Raw genomic sequence first — 18,953 nt, 5'->3', positions numbered from 1 at the left:
CTTCTGAAGTATTGCCAGTGTTTTAGACAAAATAAGCTGCCAACTCACACAAATAAATTCCACATATTTGGAGAAGGAAAATTTATTTTGGTTTTGCTGTGCTTCTTTAGTTATGATCCTAGCTGATGGAAATATTGGACATGACCATAAGACATAGGAGCAGAAGTTAGGCCATTCAGCCCATTGAGTCTGCTCTGCCATTCAATCATGGCTGATAAGTTTCTCATCCCCATTCTCCTGCCTTTTCCCCGTAACCCATGATACTCTAGAACCTTAGTCTTAAATATGCTCAATGACCTGGCTTCCACAGCCTTCTGTGGCAATGAATTCCATAGATTCACCACTCTTCAGCTGAAGACATTTTTCCTTATCTCCATTCTAAAAAGTCTTCCTTCTACCCTAAGGCTGTACCCTTGGGTCCTAGTCTCTGCTACCACTGAAAACATCTTTCCAACATCCACTCTATCGGGGCCATTCAGTATTCTGTAAGCTTTAATTAGATCCCCCCCATATCCTTCGAAACTCCCCTTGATGAAACCACGCTGATTTTGCCCTATTTTACCATACACTTCCATTAAGTTCAGACCCAGACTCCTCAAATATTAAGATTTTTATTCCTGGGACCATTCCCATGAACCTGCTCTGAACAGGGCTAGTACATCCTTCCTTAGATATGGGGCCCAAAACGGCGCACAATACTCCAAATGTGGCCTGACCAGAGCCTTATAGAACCTCAGAAGTACATCTCTGCTTTTATATTCAAGACGTCTCAAAATAAATCTCATCAATGCATTTGCCTTTTTAACTACTGACTCAACTTGCAAGTTTACCTTGAGATAATTCTGGATTAGGGCTCATAGGTTTTTTTTGTACTTCAGACATCTCAATTTTCTCCCCAGTTAGAAAATAGTCCATGCCTCTATTCTTCCTACCAAAGTGCATGACCTCACATTTTCCCCCACTGTACTCCATCTGCCACTTCTTTGCCCACTCTCCTAACTTGTCTAAATCCTTCTGCAGCCTCCCCGCCTCCTCAATACTACTTGTCCCTCCTTGTATCATCAGCAGACTTAGCCAGAATTCTCTCAGTTCCTTCATCTAGTTCATTAAAGTATAAAGTGAAAAGTTGTGGTCCGAACACTTAGCCTTGCCATCCTGAGAAGGACCCTTTGATCCCCACTCTCAGCTTCCTGCCAGACAGCCAAACTTCTACCCATGCTAGCACCTTGCCTCTAACACCATGGGCCCTTACCTTACTCCATAGTCTCCTGTGTGACACCTTGTCAAAGGCTTTCTTGAAATCCAGGTAGATAATATCCATTGACTCTCCTTGCTCTTACTTGCTCATTACTTCTTCAATGAATTTTAGCTGATTTGTTAGGCATGACATCCCTTGATGAAACATTGCCAATGTTGTCCTATTTTACCATACGCTTCCAAGTATTCAGAAATCTCATGCTTCACAATGGACTCCAGGATCCTACCCACAATTGAGGTTAGGCTAATTGGTCTGTAATTTTCTGTCTTTTGCTTTACTCCTTTTTTTGAATAGGGGTGTCATGTTCACAATTTTCCAGTTCTCTGGGACCCTTCCTGATTCTCGGGATTCCTGAAAGATCACTACTAATGCCTCCACTATCTCTTCAGCTATCTCACTGAGAACTCTAGTGTCTGGTCCATCTGGTCCAGGTGATTTATCCACCTTCAGGCCAATCATTTTTTCTAGCACTTTCTCCTTGGTGATGGCCACCATATTCAGCCATGCCCCCTCACTCTTTTGAATTTTTGGGAAATTACTCATGTCTTCCACCATTGAAGACTGACGTGAAAAAATTATTCAGTTCCTTAGCCGTTTCTTTGTTCCCCACTACTATCTTTACAGCATCATTTCCATCAGTCCGATGTCCACTTCTGTCTATCTTTTGCCTTTTTTCAATGTAAAGAAACTCTTACAGTCTTTCTTTATATTACTGGCTAGCTTACCCTCATGTTTAATCTTCTTCCTCCTTTTTTTTGTGTTTTGATTCCAGCATGAAACCTGGCTTGATAGACCATAAGCTTTATTTCTGCTATTTGATCGCCATGGTGCTTAGTCACATGTTCATACAAGGCTGTCAATGTATTATTAACAAAAGAACATATGTTTACCACACGAAAGAAAAAAAAGAGCTATATATCAAAAAGTTGGAAAGATCTTATCATAAACAACAAAAGGAAAAATACAATCTTTCTTTTTCCCAGAAATATCATTTACAGTCATATACCCAACCTCAGTGAAGCATTGCTCTAACCTTCACTTTAAAATTTCTTACTCACTGACAAGACTGCAAGCATTCCCTTGCAGTGTCTTTCTGTACATTCTCCAGAGATGGCTCTATCTGTCTCTCCAATAGACACAAGCTAACTCACTGAGTTTTCTTACTGAATTCGGAAGCTTTTACAGGCCTTTAGACTTCTTTCTATCTCTGCTGTCTTGAAGGCTGCCAAAAATAGAATGGTGTGGATCTTTTCTTCTTTTGATTCTTTTGAACTACTCGTGGTCCTTGACTTCTCTTTCTGTAGTTTACAAAAACTCAACTTTATTAAATTTTCACAACTATCTCACCAAGTAGCTTATTTAGTCATTTATTTTAACTCATACTTTATTGAAAATACTGTTTTGAATTCACAATTCAAAACAAATTTCTGACCTTTTGCAAAAAAAAAGTTACCTTCAACAAACAAAAACTGAAAACCTGCATTTCTGTACCTTAGAATTCAGATATTCAAATAATGTTATAATCCTAAGGACAATTATTACAATATGGGACTTTTTACATTTATCTCATCAAGGAAGAATAAAGGTTGCATCTGAAATAACTCACCTCTTATAGTGTAACAGTTCTGTAGCCTTACAATGAACTGCAGTCTAAGTTGTGTGCTCAAGTCAAAGACGTGGTTGACGATGCTCTCCACTGCATCTCCTCCACTTCCCGCTCCTCCGCCCTTGAACCCCGCCCCTCCAATCGCCACCAGGACAGAACCCCACTGGTCCTCACCTACCACCCCACCAACCTCCAGATACTTTGTCATTTCCGCCACCTCCAAACAGACCCCACCACCAAGGATATATTTCCCTCCCCACCCCTATCAGCGTTCTGGAAAGACCACTCCCTCCGCGACTCCCTGGTCAGATCCACACACCCCCACCAACCCAACCTCCACTCCCGGCACCTTCCCCTGCAACCGCAAGAAATGCAAAACTTGCGCCCACACCTCCCCCCTCACTTCCCTCCAAGGCCCCAAGGGATCCTTCCATATCCATCAGAAATTCACCTGCACCTCCACACACATCATTGACTGCATCCGCTGCACCTGATGTGGCCTCCTATACATTGGGGAGACAGGCCGCCTACTTGCGGAACGTTTCAGAGAACACCTCTGGGACACCCGCACCAACCAACCCAACCGCCCCGTGGCTGAACACTTTAACTCCCCCTCCCACTCCGCCAAGGACATGCAGGTCCTTAGCCGCCTCCATTGCCAGACCATGGCAACACGACGCCTGGAGGAAGAGCACCTCATCTTCCGCCTAGGAACCCTCCAACCACAAGGGATGAATGCAGATTTCTCCAGCTTTCTCATTTCCCCTCCCCCCACCTTTTCTCAGTCCCAACCCTCAGACTCAGCACCGCCTTCTTGACCTGCAATCTTCTTCCCGACCTCTCCGCCCCCACCCCCTCTCTGGCCTATCACCCTCACCTTAACCTCCTTCCACCTATAGCATTCCCAATGCCCCTCCCCCAAGTCCCTCCTCCCTACCTTTTATCTTAGCCTGCTTGGCACACCCTCCTCATTCCTGAAGAAGAGCTTATGCCCGAAACGTCGATTCTCCTGTTTCTTTGATGCTGCCTGACCTGCTGTGCTTTTCCAGCAACACATTTTTATGCTCAAGTCAAAGGCTCAAGTTGAATTTACAATCAATCAACTTAAGGGTGAGAATGCTTCTTCCTAAGCCAAGCGACATTATGCAGTAGGGTGAGTTGGGTGGGTATAGCAATTTTCAAGTTGCCAAAGCCTCTTGCTGCTGAGAACTCATGCTTGAAAACTATGCACATCAAATTTCTAGTCAGAAAATTACCTCTTTGTTACAAACAGATTGTAACAATATAAATGTTTTCACTAAATTAAAACAGCAGTTAACAACTTGGTTCAATTTCCTGATGATGCTTTTGAATTAGTCAAATTACACAACAGGAAACAAAGCATTGTTTAGAATGCAGAATAAAATTTACATTGATTATAAATCACGCTTAGATGTCTACAAATCTCATATTCCAGGGTTAAAAATATTTTTGTTTCCCCAAGGGCACCTCTTGAGATTTCTCTTGAACTACTTCTTAATGTTTGGAAAGCTCCTTTTTCAGTCCAACTCCTTCATTAGATGATGCAGCAACTTATTGACAAAACCTTGTGTATTTGTATTGATACATGGGCCATTTGGACATGTAAAATTTATTAGTGTCAGTGGAACTGTAATTATGAGAGCTGTAGCTGTTGCTCCGTCTCTGACCAGACTCAACAATGTGGGGAATATAAAAGCAGTGAAATTTTGTTGCAATTGTACAAAGCATTAGTTGGAAGACCTCTGAAGTACTGCATATAGTTTGGTCCTCTTGCTTGAGGAAGGATGTAATTGCATTGGAGGCAGTTAACAGTTAGATTAATTCCAGAGACAAAAGGCTCATATATTGAAGAGAGATTGAGCAATATAGGTCTACATTCACTAGAGTTTAGAAGGATCAATGATCTAATTGAGGTATATAAGATGCTAAAGAGGATTGACAAAGTCGACGTAAAGAGGATGTTTTCCCTTATGAGAAATCTAGAACCAGGGTCATAGTCTTAGGATAAGGGCTGGCAGGTATAAGGAAAAATTATTTTTCTCAAAGGATCATGATTCTGTGGTATTGACTATCCCTGAACATGACAGTTGCTGGGACAGTGAATAAATTTAAGGAGGGATATATTGTTTAATTATTAATAGGTTATAAAGAGGTATGGGGAGTGGGCAGCAAAGTGGAGTTGAGGCCGAGAGGAGATCAGCCATGATTGTTTTAAATGGTGGAGCAGGTTTGAGGGGCTGAATTGCTTATTGTTGCTTTTGGGTGACACGTTACTGAAGCAGTTAGAAAATTTTGCTGTCTCAATTCTACAGTTAAAAATCACACAGCACCAGGTTATAGTCCAACAGGTTTATTTGGAAGTACAAGCTTTTGGAACACTGCTCCTTCGTCAGGTAGCTAGTGGGGCAGGATCATAATTTATAGCACAAGGTCATAGTGTCATGCAACTGATATGTTATATTGAACAAACCTAGATTACTTTTGTTCAATATAACATATCAGTTGCATGACACTATGACCTTGTGCTATAAATTCTGTGTCTTATGATTCTGCCCCACTAGCTACCTGACAAAGGAGCAGTGCTCCAAAAGCTTGTACTTCCAAATAAACATATCAGACTATAACTTGGTGCTGTGTGATTTTTAACTTTATCTACCCCAGTCCAGCACCGGCACCTCCTCATCATCAATTCTACAGTGACAGGTAATATGTCTCTTAACAAAGAGCTCAGCATATGCATTGCAACAATTGCCACTCCAACTCTGGATAACAAAATGGATATGGAGAAACAAAATGACCCATAGGTTCACAGAGCTTATCTAAAAGGCCTGTAACCTCATCACATTGCTATGCCACAGCAAACAAAGACCAAACAAAAATAAAGGCTGAATGACTTCCAACACCGAAATTTTATGATGCATCCTTTGTATACATAGAAAGTCAGTTAGCAGTTCTTCCAGGTGCAAACACGCAAAGCATGCTAATCACACAAACAACATTGTTGGCTTGGCTTATGTGCACCAAAAGGAATAAAGGTAAAATACTCTGGATGCTGGAAAACTGAAACAAACACAGATAATATGGAGAATCTCAGCAGATTTGGCATCTGTGAAGAGAGAAACAGAATTAATGTTCTGGATATAGGTTTGCTCCCTGAACTGGAAGATTCGTTTTCATGTTTTATTAATGTTTCAAGTCTAGTACAACTCTTCTTTAGAAGAATCCTCAGAAGAGCTCTAATGAAGAGTCATATGGACTCAAAGGTTAACTGTTCCTCCACAGTGCTGCCAGACCTGCTGAGATTTGCCAACATTCTCTGTATGCATCCGAAAAAAGATGGGCACATATCCGAGGAGAAGCTATATGAGTAGCCCTAACCAAGAGACCAGCAAAGCATCCAAAACTCTTTGGTTTATCATTTACAGAAAGGTTTTGGATAAGAATATAGAGTACATGGTTAGTAAGTTTGCAGATGACACCGAATTTGGCAGTCTAGTTGACAGAGAATAAGGTTATCTAAGATTATAAATAGATCTTGATCAATCAGGTCAATGGGCTGAGGAATGGCAAATAGAATTTAATTTGGATAAATGAGTGGTATTGCATTTTGGTAAAACAAAGAAGGGCAGGACTTATACAATTAATGGTAAAGTCCTAGATAGTGTTGTAGAGCAGAGACCTAGGAGCAGTAATTCATTGAAATTTGCATTACAGGTAGACAAGAGTGGTTAAGAAGGCATTTTGTATGCTTGCCTTCTTTGCACAGACCTTTGAATGTAGGAGTTGGGACATCATGTTGAGGTTGCACATAACATTGTTGAGGCCTCTTCTGGAAGACTGTGTGCAGTTCTAGTCACTCTGCTAGAGGAAATGATTTGGAGATGCCGGTGTTGGACTGGGGTGTACAATGTTAAAAATCACACAACACCAGGTTATAGTCCAACAGGTTTAATTGGAAGCACACTAGTTTTCAGAGCGACGTTCCTTCACCTGACGAAGGAGCGTCGCTCCGAAAGCTAGTGTGCTTCCAATTAAACCTGTTGGACTATAACCTGGTGTTGTGTGATTTTTAACTTTGCTAGAGGAAAGATATTATTAAATTGGAGAGGGTTCAGAAAAGATTTACCAGAATGTTACTGGGAATGGATGGACTGAGTTGTAAAAATAAGGTGGATAGGCTGGGACTTTTTTCACTGGAGAGCAGGAAGTTGAGGGTTGACCATATAGAGGTTTATAAAATCATGAGTAGTATAGATAAGGTGAATAGTAAGGGTTTTTTTCCCCTAAGACAGGGGAGTTCAAAACAAGGAGGCATACTTTTAAGGTGAGGGGAGAAAGTTTTAAAAAGGACATGAGGGCAACTTTTTTATATAAAGAGAGTGGTTGATGCTTTGAATGAACTGCCAGAAGAAGTGGTAGATGCAGGTACAGTTACAACATTTAAAAGACATTTGGACAAGTACATGAATAGGAAAGGTTTGGAGGGATATGGGCCAAATGCTGGCAAGTGGGACTAGTTTATTTGGGACCATGGTCAGTGTGGGCTAGTTGGACCAAAGGGTCTGTTTCCCTGCAGTATGACGCTATGACTCCAATTCAAGGATAACATCAAAAGAGACACAAAAGCACCTGAACATTGATTATAAAAAGTGGGAACACTAGATGACATTCATTGCAAATACACCAGCAACAGTCAAGAATTCACCATCACAACAATGTGATTTCAGAAGCTTTAAAATGGACAGCAACCCTGCAAACAAGACTTCAACATAGCACCACTAGCAATGGACACATTCAAGTGTCACTTGCAATAGACTTTGTATTTCTAGAATTGGTTTGTTCAGCTTTCCTAAGAACTGCAGTTAATCTCATCTGACCTCACTTATGCCCGAGACTGCTTTCCATCATCTCTTGCAGATGGAAGGATGCCAGTTACTAATCTATGTCTTAGCTCAAGCTACACAGACACTATTTGAACCCTACTACTCATAAGAGATTTACGATCTGTGATGTAATTATGTCCTCATAATAATATCTTCCTTGTTTCCTTCTCTCATTACATGAGTTGACATGTACGTGAGTAGCAACTTGAGTCTAGAGTGCTGGTGGAGAGCAAATTGCTGGTCACAACTAGGTAAGGTGGGTGAATCAGCTCCTCTCTTTTTAACTCCTATCCAATTGGCCATAATAAACATTTTAATTTTAGAATGCAGCTATATTATACTTCAATTAAAATGTAGGACACAAGGTCAAAATTAAGGTTTCCTTGAGTGAAAGAGACAGGCATTTTATTACTTATCCACCCCAAGAAAAATACTTAAATGTATCAAGCACACACAAGTTTTAAAAGGGGACAGTATCTAATACAAGGAGTAAGATCAAGAACATGCAGTTTAATACATTTTTAAAGAGTCTTTCTGATGTTAGGTTTAATTCAGATCACAGTTATTTAAATGATGGCTTGTAACCTCCACAGCATCAAAATTCATAGATAACTTTGAGTACTCAGTGAATGGAGGTTTCTTTGAGCTATTTTATCACTGAGTGCTGTTTTTCAATAGACTGCAGAACAGGGAGAGATCAAGGCTTCGGATTCTGCTGCTGCAGCTCCATCATTCTTCTCTCTGCTCTGTTCAAAAATTATTTTGTTAAATATGGTTCATTTGTGTATTCCCAAGTCTGGCTTAGTTGTTTGTTTTTTCCAGCTGGATAATCAGCCAGCAAGTTCTTCAGCCCAAAATGGGAAACATCCTGAAGGATGTAAATCAATAAGCAATACAGATCTGAATGAATGGTTTGAGTTGTTTTGAAGATATATTAATTACAGTAGGACTGGGTCTTGATTATTTAAAATTTTTATGAATTTTTGGTCAGATAATCACTATGGACATCTTCAGTCAGTGTGTTTCCTTTTTTTAAAAAGCACTTTAGACTATGAAAGATCCCTGGTATTAAAATTCAGCTGATGGAAGTCAAAAATTGATTGTCCATTTTTACCACTGTCATAACAATAGCCATAAATTCCTCCAAGGAAATAGAACAGTTTCCTGTATCTTTCACATTCTTAATTCTGAGGGAGCAATGGTGACAAAATGATCAATATTCGCTGCTATTACTCCAATGAAACTAATATGCAGTTAAATGTGAAAATTAAGAATTTGCAGATATTAATTCTACGCTTCCCTTGTCTGCTTTTGAAGACCACAGACTGTAATCAATTGGAAATCACTGAACTAGGTAGAACGTGAGGCTTTTTTTGATGAAGTAACAAAGAGGGCTGATGATCGCAATGTAGTTGATGTGCTGCGTTTTCCAAAAGGCATTTAATTAAATTCCACTCAATAGGCTTGTCAGCAAATTTGAAATGCATGGAATAAAATGGATGGCATAAAACAAATGAAGAGTAGAGGTTAACAGTTTTTTTTCTAATGGAGTAGATAGACAGTGGTGTTTCCAATGGATGTTAGTATGATTATTGCTTTTCTTGATACTTAATGTCTAATACTTGACTATATAGCATTCAATCTCAAAACTTCAACACAATGTAAAACTTAGAACTACAGTAAAAGCCCATTGATCAGAGACTTGCCCTTCTGAAGTGTCATTGTTGGCAATTTTCGCAAATGGAAAAAATGGCCAATTGCCCATATACAGTATACAAGTCCTGGATGAACCAACACTGGAGTTACATTGATAAAAAGATACACAGTAAATATTGTTTGACCTCACAAATTTGCAAACTCTGGGCATGCGAATGGCAGGGCATTACCATCTAGTAAACTGTGGAAGGTTAGTAATAGGCTTCATGAGGACCTAAGCAGGCAGATGGAATGAGTTAAAAAAATTGCAGGTGAAATTTTAAAGCAGAGATAGCCAAGGACTATATTTTGGAAAGAAGACAGAGGTGAGGTGATATACAGTGAAGGATATAAAACAAGTAGAGGGACCAAGCAGCTTGAGAATGTAATTAAAAAGCCACAAGATTCTAGGCTCCAAATATAAAAACACAGAGTGCAAAAACAAGGATGTTCTGATGAACACTTTTAAACCACTGTTTTGACGAGAGTTTTTTTTGAGTAATTTTGGGTAGTGCACTTAGCAAGAATGTGAATGTTTTAATGAATGTTCTTACCAAAGTTAGACTTTACAAGATGATGATATTTTGAAATATAGGCAAAAGTGAGGACTGCAGATGCTGGAAATTAGAGTCGAGAATGCAGTGCTGGAAAAGCACAGCAGGTCAGGCAGCTTCCGAGGAGCTGGAAAATTGACATTTTGGCAAAAGCTCTTTTAGGATAAAAAGAAACAATGTTTTGGAGAGATGGATGGCAATATTAAATCTCTATCCAGCGATAGACTTGTGTAATCTGAATATCGTGGGGAAAGAAATCCAAACAGAGTTCAATTGAAAATGAAGTGACAGTTTTCAAACTTTGACACAAGAAGGAACAGTTGCCTTTCACAGAAAGGCAGAGAGAAAGGTGGGGGAGTGGGGAGACAGAGAGAGAGAGAGAGAATTTATTATTCTGTGGAGAAGCAGCTGCTACTGCTGTGAAGAGCAAGGTGAAGAGTCTATATTCTGCTGTTAGCAAGGCAGGATGCTGGTGACAGTAGGATCTCTGTTCAAAGAGAAGAAGATGGAACAGATGGAGCCTTTGGAGATTTAAGAAACCAGCAAGAACTGATGTAGACCATGTTGGTGCAAGTTAATTCTAGAACACTTAGGGTGAGTGGAATGATTTTTAAAGGACACTAGAAAATTCTACTTGGCATATCAGTGAACATGGAGGCGGTTGAAACGATCAGAGGAGCTTGAAACTTGATCATTAAGGTGACATAACTGCTCTAAGTGTGGTTCATATAACATTTCATAAGGCATATTTTGGTTGCATTAGTTAATGCAAAAGTACCTTTTCTTCAGTTTAGAGTATTAGTTGTCCATTAAGTGACGTTTAGTGTATGTTCTTTTTTTTTGTTTATTTGTCAAATAAAAGTTCCAAAACATGAAATCCTGTTCTTCACTTCAAACTCAGGTCTCTTAAGGTTAATTGTTGCTACTGAATAGTATTAAGGTGCACAAACAATTTATTGGCATGGTTTGAAGAATTAGGGCCTTTAAGTATATAAATAGTGTGGAGAAGGTGAGATAAGCCCTGGTTAGAGCAAGGAAGGTTGAGGGGAAATCTGATAGAAGTATCCAAGTCATGAGATGTCAGCACAGAGTAAAGAATGGACAACTGTGCAAATAATGGAAAAAAGGTGCAGAATGAATGACACCAACTTAAAGTGCTTGCTAAAAGGATGATATGAGGAAAATACTTATGTGTGAGTGGTTAGGATCTGGATTGCAGCAACTGGAGGCAGATCCAATCATGGGTTTTCTTATGAAATTAAATAAGCACCTGAAGGGAAAAACATTCTTGCAAAGCTACAGGAAAGGATGTGGAAGAGAACCAACAATGTTTCTAAATTGCTAGAAAATCCCTGCAGGTCAGGCAGCATCTGTGGATAGAAACCAGACTTAATGTTTCGAATCCAGTGACCCTTCTTCAGAACAGAGAAGAAGGGTGACTGGACCCAAGACAATAACTCTGATTTCTCTCCACAGATATGGCCAGATCTGCTGAGATTTTCCAGAAATTTCTGTTTCTTTTTCAAATTTCTAACATGCAGTTCTTTTGGGTTTTTTGTTCAATATGTTTCGAACTTCTGTTTGATGTCTGTGGCTGGCTTGTTGCTCTAAACAGTGCATTCAAGATTGCACCTTAAAAGAAAGTTGTTTGTACATGACCTGTTTACCTTGCTGGGACTAGCTAAGTTAATCTTGCAAAGTGCCAGCTTAGGCCCATCAAATTGTCACATCTGTACTATGCTATAGTTCTAACATTCACTCTTGCATGTCTCACTGTCAAAACTCCTGGAAAAGCTACACATTACTGAATGAGGTGAACTGTGGATTTCCAATATCACGATTACTCCTACAAGTCATGGTTATAAAGTACATATGTTAAATCAAGATCACCAGACAACATTAATACATGGGCTACGGGACATTCTGTTCCTGTGGTGAACATACAAAATTGTATGTTCGTGATTTTTATTGCTCTTGTCTGAACTGTATCATCAGTATGATCCCATTGCATTTGAACCAGAGATTTTCTTATAAACGGCATAAAACATGACAATGGAGAAATTGAAAACTGTGGTGTTTAATAGGATAAGAATCTTCAGCTTTTGAATTTCAATGTAGCAATACCAGTTTAAAGGTTTCTGTCTTGATAGGCTTTTAGCTGCATTTTGCTTTTGAATGCTCCTTAAAAGAGACCTGAATCTGAAGGTCATCTGAGCTGATTGCTTAGTGCAGGGATTTAAGGTTCTTTTACACAAGATGAAAAGACAAATATGTTGGACAGACTCCAAGAAAAAAAAAAGTCATTTGCAATGGAGGGAGCAAGGGAAATGGTGTGATTCTTTTATGTGAAGTATAGGGCAATAAAAAGTGGATTTGCAATCAGGGTGAAAGTGTCTGCATTATTCAGACATATGGACAACTAACAAAGAGTGCATTGCACTGCATCCTTTTAAAGACAATCTGGCTCAAATTAAATGGCCAGATAAGCAATAGGAAATTTCCAAACTTGAGATCTAGCATGCAAAAAAAAGGGTGCAAAAGAAATTAAGCCAAAACTAAAGATTAGCAGGGCTAAAATGAAAAATGAATAAAAAACCAACAAATCAAATAAGAGAAAATTCTTACCATCTATCACAAGCATCAAAAAATTTAAAAGTCAGTTCGTAAAATGTACAGACCACTCAGGAATGAATAATTAAGTCTAACTACAAAGATACAGTAATGTTTTGGTAGAAGTATTAACAAAGTATTTTGCATGACCTTTTAAAGTTGACAGTCATAATTCTATCACAGGAAATTATTGTCAGAGATAACTGTAGAAATCAACTTAAGCGTTGGGGCTCATTACAATAAAGCAGAGGAGGCAACAGGAATTAAAACAGGAGTGTCTAAAGTTATGAATGATTTTGATAAGATGAAAGGAGAAATCTATTTTCTCCAGCTGGGGAATCAGTCATGTCGAATGATAAGTTTGAGATTTTTTCCACAGACAGTTGTTAGAATATAGAATGCTTGACCACAGGACTTGTTGGAGATTGAGACTATTGCGTCCTTTAAGGTGAAGTTACATAAAATTTGGAGCATCGAGAGGCAGCAATGTATGCCATTCATTTTGAATGTTCAACAAAGAACCACCACAACTGACTAAATGGCTTGCTCCTTCTTTAAAAACTTATCGTTCCATAGATAAGACAAAAGTAACTCTTTTACAAATGTCACATCATGTACTTATTCTGAATGGAAATCTCATTTCCACTGGGCCCAATTATTCCCACATCTCCCAACTTGTGATCCAGATCCTGCAGCCACCCTTGAAACCAATACCTACCCTGCCCACTCCCCTTCCAGATCCAATTTATGCCTGCACACCCCAACCTATCCAAACCACTTACATCACTTTACCCCTTTGCCATCTTGCATCCTGTCCAACTTGTACAATACCCATCTGGCACCCTCGAGGAGAAAGTGAGGACTGCAGATGCTGGAGATCAGAGCTGAAAATGTGTTGCTGGAAAAGCGCAGCAGGTCAGGCAGCATTCAAGGAGCAGAAGAATGGACGTTTCGGGCATTCCTGAAGAAGGGCTCATGCCCAAAACGTCGATTCTCCTGCTCCTTGGATGCTGCCTGACCTGCTGCGCTTTTCCAGCAACACATTTTCAGCTCCATCTGGCATCCTACCTAGTTGGCATCCTATCTATTGCACATCATCACTGGACTGAAGCTTCTTGTGATCAATGCAATACCCTCTTTTTCACCTGTACCTCCATCTTCTTCCTCCAAATTCTTCAACTCTTATTTGATTTCAAACATTTTATTATACTATTTTGGACAGTTTGTGGTCAAATGGTACTCAAAATTGCATCTGGAACATGAATGGACTACACTCTAGGCATTTCTCCAATTCATTTTGTTATTGTAAACCACAAATTCTTTCCCTTCTCAAATTTCTCAATAGTATTTCTGTCCTCATTTCTACTACAGTTCTCCTTTTGTATTGTTAACCATGACCCGTATCTAGATGGAATGCCAATAGTGTTTTTCATTTTCTGTCAGATGACCAGTTTCTCCATTTGTACTACAAATGCTGCTGAAATAGGAATGCTTGCATGGGAAACTTTTTAGTGCTTCTGACATTTATTCTAGAATTGCGTGACTGTCAGCAAATTTAACTCCGATCGAATCTGGAAACCTGTCCATACTTGAAACTTTGGTCCAGTCCAATAACTTTAGGGAATTAGGACAATTAGGGAATTTCCAAGTAGAATTTTTATATCTACTGAATTTCATTATAGACTGCTGCATGGTACTATTCTCAGTCTTTCTACATTTGTTAATATTGGACCAGACTTCATAAGCAGTCATAAATCATCATCTTGATAAATTTACCTATCTGTCCAAAGCTTCATCAGTACTCAAATCATCAGGTTTCAATTCTGAAGAAAAGACTTTGCTTCCTGCTTCTGTGTGATAACGAAAATGTTATGGTTTCACCTTATTTGTTCTTTGGTAAGAAAGTAATCAAGATCCACATTGTCACTTTATTGTTCTACCGATAATGAGGCTTGTTTTCAGAAAACATACCTGAAACTTTACATTTTGACTTAACCATCCTCTAATGGAACCATCTAACCATCCAGCTAATGGGATACACTAGAAGATAACTATTTAAATAGATTCAAAACCCACATTTTTAGTGAGACAATTATTTCAGTTAACTACAATCCGAAATACTCACCGCCCCCATTGATTACTAGCTCCATATACTTGTACAAGCAATCCACACCCAATTAACCTTGAATTAATATATTCATCACCTATTCTCTTAAATTTTGGGCATTCCTCCAGACTATATTAAATGATAGCAATCAAGCCCCAGAAAGGAGAGTTGCCACCCAGTTAGCAACAGTAAGAGTTCCTCTAGATAAATCTGATAGATTCCTCAAGTGCCCTGTGGGAGTGTGGAGTCATTCCAACAACTGGAAAATGCCAACAGAATTCTAAAATGGCAGTTAATTGATTAATTGGTCTAAGTAATTAGTGAGACACTGCTAATCTTGCTTCTGGGAATATTCCCCAGGGGAGGAAACAGATTGGAAGTCACTCCAGATATCATGCACTGTAACTTTGTAACCCCAAACCCTATCCTCACTCATATAGCCTATCTCAAAAGGGCTGATAAAATGTTAGCAATTAACTCTAAAAAAGCTCTTTCCTTGAGCATCGCTGTATTTTCATTTGCCTAGAATTACTGTAAAATATTTCCACATATATTAAGATTTACGCCAAATTATATTCCTGCTAAATCAAACCATAAATGCTTCAACTAATGTAGTTCATTTTAGACCTTCATAATTTCCTTACTGTAACCTAGCAACAGGGCAGTTTTATTGGCAAAAACAAATTGCACTGACAAAAACAAAAATCACTGAAATTCACAGATCACAGAAATGACTGAAGAATGTTTATGACAGCTAAAAATCTGACAACAGCACTCATTTTGCACATTAAAATTAGTTTGGTGTTCCAAGTATGAACTGGAAATGGCAAACATGTCAATGATTACCACTGTGCTTCGGTTTGCAACTCAAATCTTTGTCATTGAGACAAGAGAATCAAACAGTTTGTAGTCATTCAATCGCACTGCATACTTAACCTTAGAATAGAAACCCCAATATTGAAGCCAATAGTAAGGCAAAACTTGCTCTGCTAATTGAGCAGTGTGCATTTCTGCTGCATGATAAGGGGCTCCTATCTTGTTCCTAAAGATTCTTGTTAATCTATCTTACATTATTTAAAAGTTGTATGAATTTGAATTTATTATCACATGCAATTATTGATAAAGTGCTAAATTAGTCTTGAATGGAATATTAGATTGGGCTATCATTCCCATCCCCTAGGCATCAAGGTCAATGGTGTGGCCACCTATGCTTGGCTAACTTGAGCTGCAGCCATTTAACAGCTATTGGACCTTAATTGGCTTCAAGTAGAACTTCTTCCCTCTTTGGACAGGAAGTTTCACCTCCTAGAGTTGCCATCAATTAAGGTGCTCAGCAGCTCTCTTGTCCCAGCTGTGCCACCAAGAGAGGTGGCTGTAGACGATCTCTGAAGACAAGCAATGATTCACGTTTGGGATGTCACCTTGGCCAAGTTGGTGGCAAAGTTTATGGGGATCAATTCTATTACTTTGTTCATCACTCTCTTCAATATACTTGTGTGTAACTTTGTGACTAGTTTTAAAATGAGTGCAGTTTAAAAAAAAGTAACAATTTGAGTTCAGTTTAATGAAGAATCTTGTATCTCTGCAATATTCCATTACGTATTTTACCTACCTCTCTTCCCTCACTGCATATTTTGCAAAGCCAAATGGGTCTCCGCTGGCTCCCAAGTGTTTCAATTCCACACTTTACGCAGACTTTCTACAAAAGAAGAAATTTCAGAAACAGTGAATACCTCGGTTTTCAAACATCAACCGAGATCCATCTTGTATTTTAGCCAGCAATAGACAGTCAGCTCCTTGACCAATAAATCTAATTACATGAAGGTTAATCCTTTGACTGCAACGTGCACAATTTTAATAAAATAAAGGCTTTGATGGAATCTTGGTTTGCACTAGCAACAATTTGTACCTTACTGAAGATTACAATACTTTATTACCTTGTCACTTGGCTGTACCTTCTGTAATCTGCCTTGTCCAAACTACGACTGTGGCAGATGTACATCCCCAATAGCAAACCAATACAGTGTTTTCGTCTCTACTTCAATTCTACTGTCCTTCTTACTTTGTACCACTTCACCTGACACTTTCACATATCTCTACCATCTATAAGTTCTGTGGACTTTCTCCTAAAAAAGAATCCTCTCTTCTTTCCTTTCTTAGCTTCTGTACTGAAACTACATATCCTTGTTGGTTTCAATCTCCATCTCAACTCACTTTGAAAACTCTCTATCCTCCTCTGCTCCTTTAACGTCCTTTATCATTTTCATTTTCGAAGCATACACATTACCAACTATGAGCTTACCTTCTCATATGTCCTCTATTTGCAATGATTCAACCATAGAAAAGACTAGCTCCAACCATTGCTTAATACCATTGATTTGATTTTATTTATTTATTTGTTAGTTTTCTAATTGCCCTGATATTTCTGTATGCAGCTGAACTGGTAAATTACTCATTCTCCTCTAACTAATATCCTATTGCTAGTAACATCGTTCTTCACTTACACGGTGGCCATTTTCCTTAGTTTTGAACCTCCACAAGTTTGTTCACAAAGGTCCAAGGAACACAGATTAGAACGTGTCTGGCCATGTATCTGAATTTGTCATCCATGGCCAGATCTAGCATGATTACACCCTTGCCTCCTCTATCAATAACATTCCCATTATTGCAGAATCATGCAGGAAAGCAGAGAAACTGCTAGTCTTCCTTCCTCCATTACCAACTATATTCATTAGGCACTAGATATTGTTCATATAGCTAAAGGAATCAGAGGATATGGGGAGATCGTGAAAACTTGGTACTGTGGTGGATCATCAGCCATGATCGTATTGAATGGTACAGCAGGCACAAAAGGCCAAATGGCTTACTCCTGCTCCTATATTCTATGTTGTTACATTTCTCCATTGGTCATTTACCTTCTTCCTTTTCATGAAGATAGCGACCATTTGTCAATTACCTCTCCTGCATTCCTCCCTTCCACACATAATCATTAATACTTCAAGGCTCCTCACTGTCTGAGCTCTGAATCAGCATCTCTCGCTACTTTCTTTCCAATCTCAGCCTCTCTCCTCACCGATCTCATCTGTCCCATGACCCCAACTTCATACATTCTTAATTCCATTTCCACGGATGAGCTGGCCAGCTGCCTACCCTTCTGGCTTCCGCGTTATGTAAATAATAAATGGTTTCCTCACCTCAAGTCCCAATTAGAACTGCAGAGACAATTTCTTCCACATTATGTGCTGAGATTCCTCAATCAAGTTTAAATAAAATCAATATTGTAGGCTAAAGATCCTTGAACAACAACACTAAGCAATCGTTATCTTGATGCCAGAGGGCAACTGCATGCTTGCTCTTTCATCTTTTTTACATCAATATATTGTTATTTCAAAGCTAATTAAGCATTTCAATAGGTTACAGAATTCATTCTAGCAACTTAGCATATTGTAAAGACATTGTTTATTTCAAGAAACACTGTCAGAACAATTTCACCACACAACATTGAAGAGAGAAAAAAACATCAGTCATTAATGTTTGAGAGAACTGGCTTGAGTCATAAATATTGATTGATTAGTACACTTAGTAATTTACCAAAGATGGTGCCTGTAAGTTAACTCCATTTTTCTGGTCTCAAAAAACAGTGTTTTTGCATATACTCAACAAATAAGTTGACCCCCATGCCATTTCATTCCTAGTCACAACAGGTTATATTTGCATCAGTAGTCAGCCTTATATTTTCACTGAACTAGACGTTTGACTTACCTGTAAACTGGACAAAAGGGCAGAACAGTCAATGCAAGATGAATTGTGAAAAAGCACAAAAGTTTACGACACACCCAAACAGAACAGAACTCGGGTGGGGAACTACAAAGATTAATGAGTCCTCCAAAGAAATTAATAAAGTATGAAGTTAGTTTCAAATGAAGAGTCATAGCGTATGGTCACTCATCAACTTATGGCGCATCATCAACTTATGGATTCCAGAGTTAGTGAAAAGTTAAGAAGGAAGAACAAAGAAGGAATTGATCCTGAAGACGATACCTGGGACCAAATGTGCATGAGAATAGGGACAGCCGCTGACTTAATCTTGAGAAGTATGCATCAGAATGAGTTCTCAAAAATTGTGAGAATGTTTTCATCGTCACAAGAAATGTAATGTGCATATACAGCTTAATTAAATCAAACCAAATGACAAATACAGGAAAGATTTCAAAGCAAC

The 18,953-nt window shown here is 38.9% G+C and overlaps 1 protein-coding gene across 5 annotated transcripts in view; it reads right to left on the bottom strand.

Moving 5' to 3' along the window:
* LOC122564062 (rab effector Noc2-like) overlaps positions 1–18,953 on the bottom strand; it is a 170,809-nt gene that overhangs the window by 53,637 nt on the left and 98,219 nt on the right. For all 5 annotated transcript variants that reach the window (XM_043718550.2, XM_087977396.1, XM_087977395.1 and 2 more), the window contains one exon: positions 16,347–16,433. In XM_043718550.2, coding sequence (XP_043574485.2) covers positions 16,347–16,433 — 87 coding nt within the window. The remainder of the gene's footprint in view (positions 1–16,346; positions 16,434–18,953) is intronic.

The sequence above is a fragment of the Chiloscyllium plagiosum genome, unplaced genomic scaffold (assembly GCF_037043375.1).
Source record: "Chiloscyllium plagiosum isolate Xiang-an unplaced genomic scaffold, Cpla_swu_hap1 HiC_scaffold_31, whole genome shotgun sequence".
Classification (NCBI taxonomy): domain Eukaryota; kingdom Metazoa; phylum Chordata; class Chondrichthyes; order Orectolobiformes; family Hemiscylliidae; genus Chiloscyllium; species Chiloscyllium plagiosum.
This window is presented reverse-complemented; position numbering and strand designations above follow the sequence as displayed.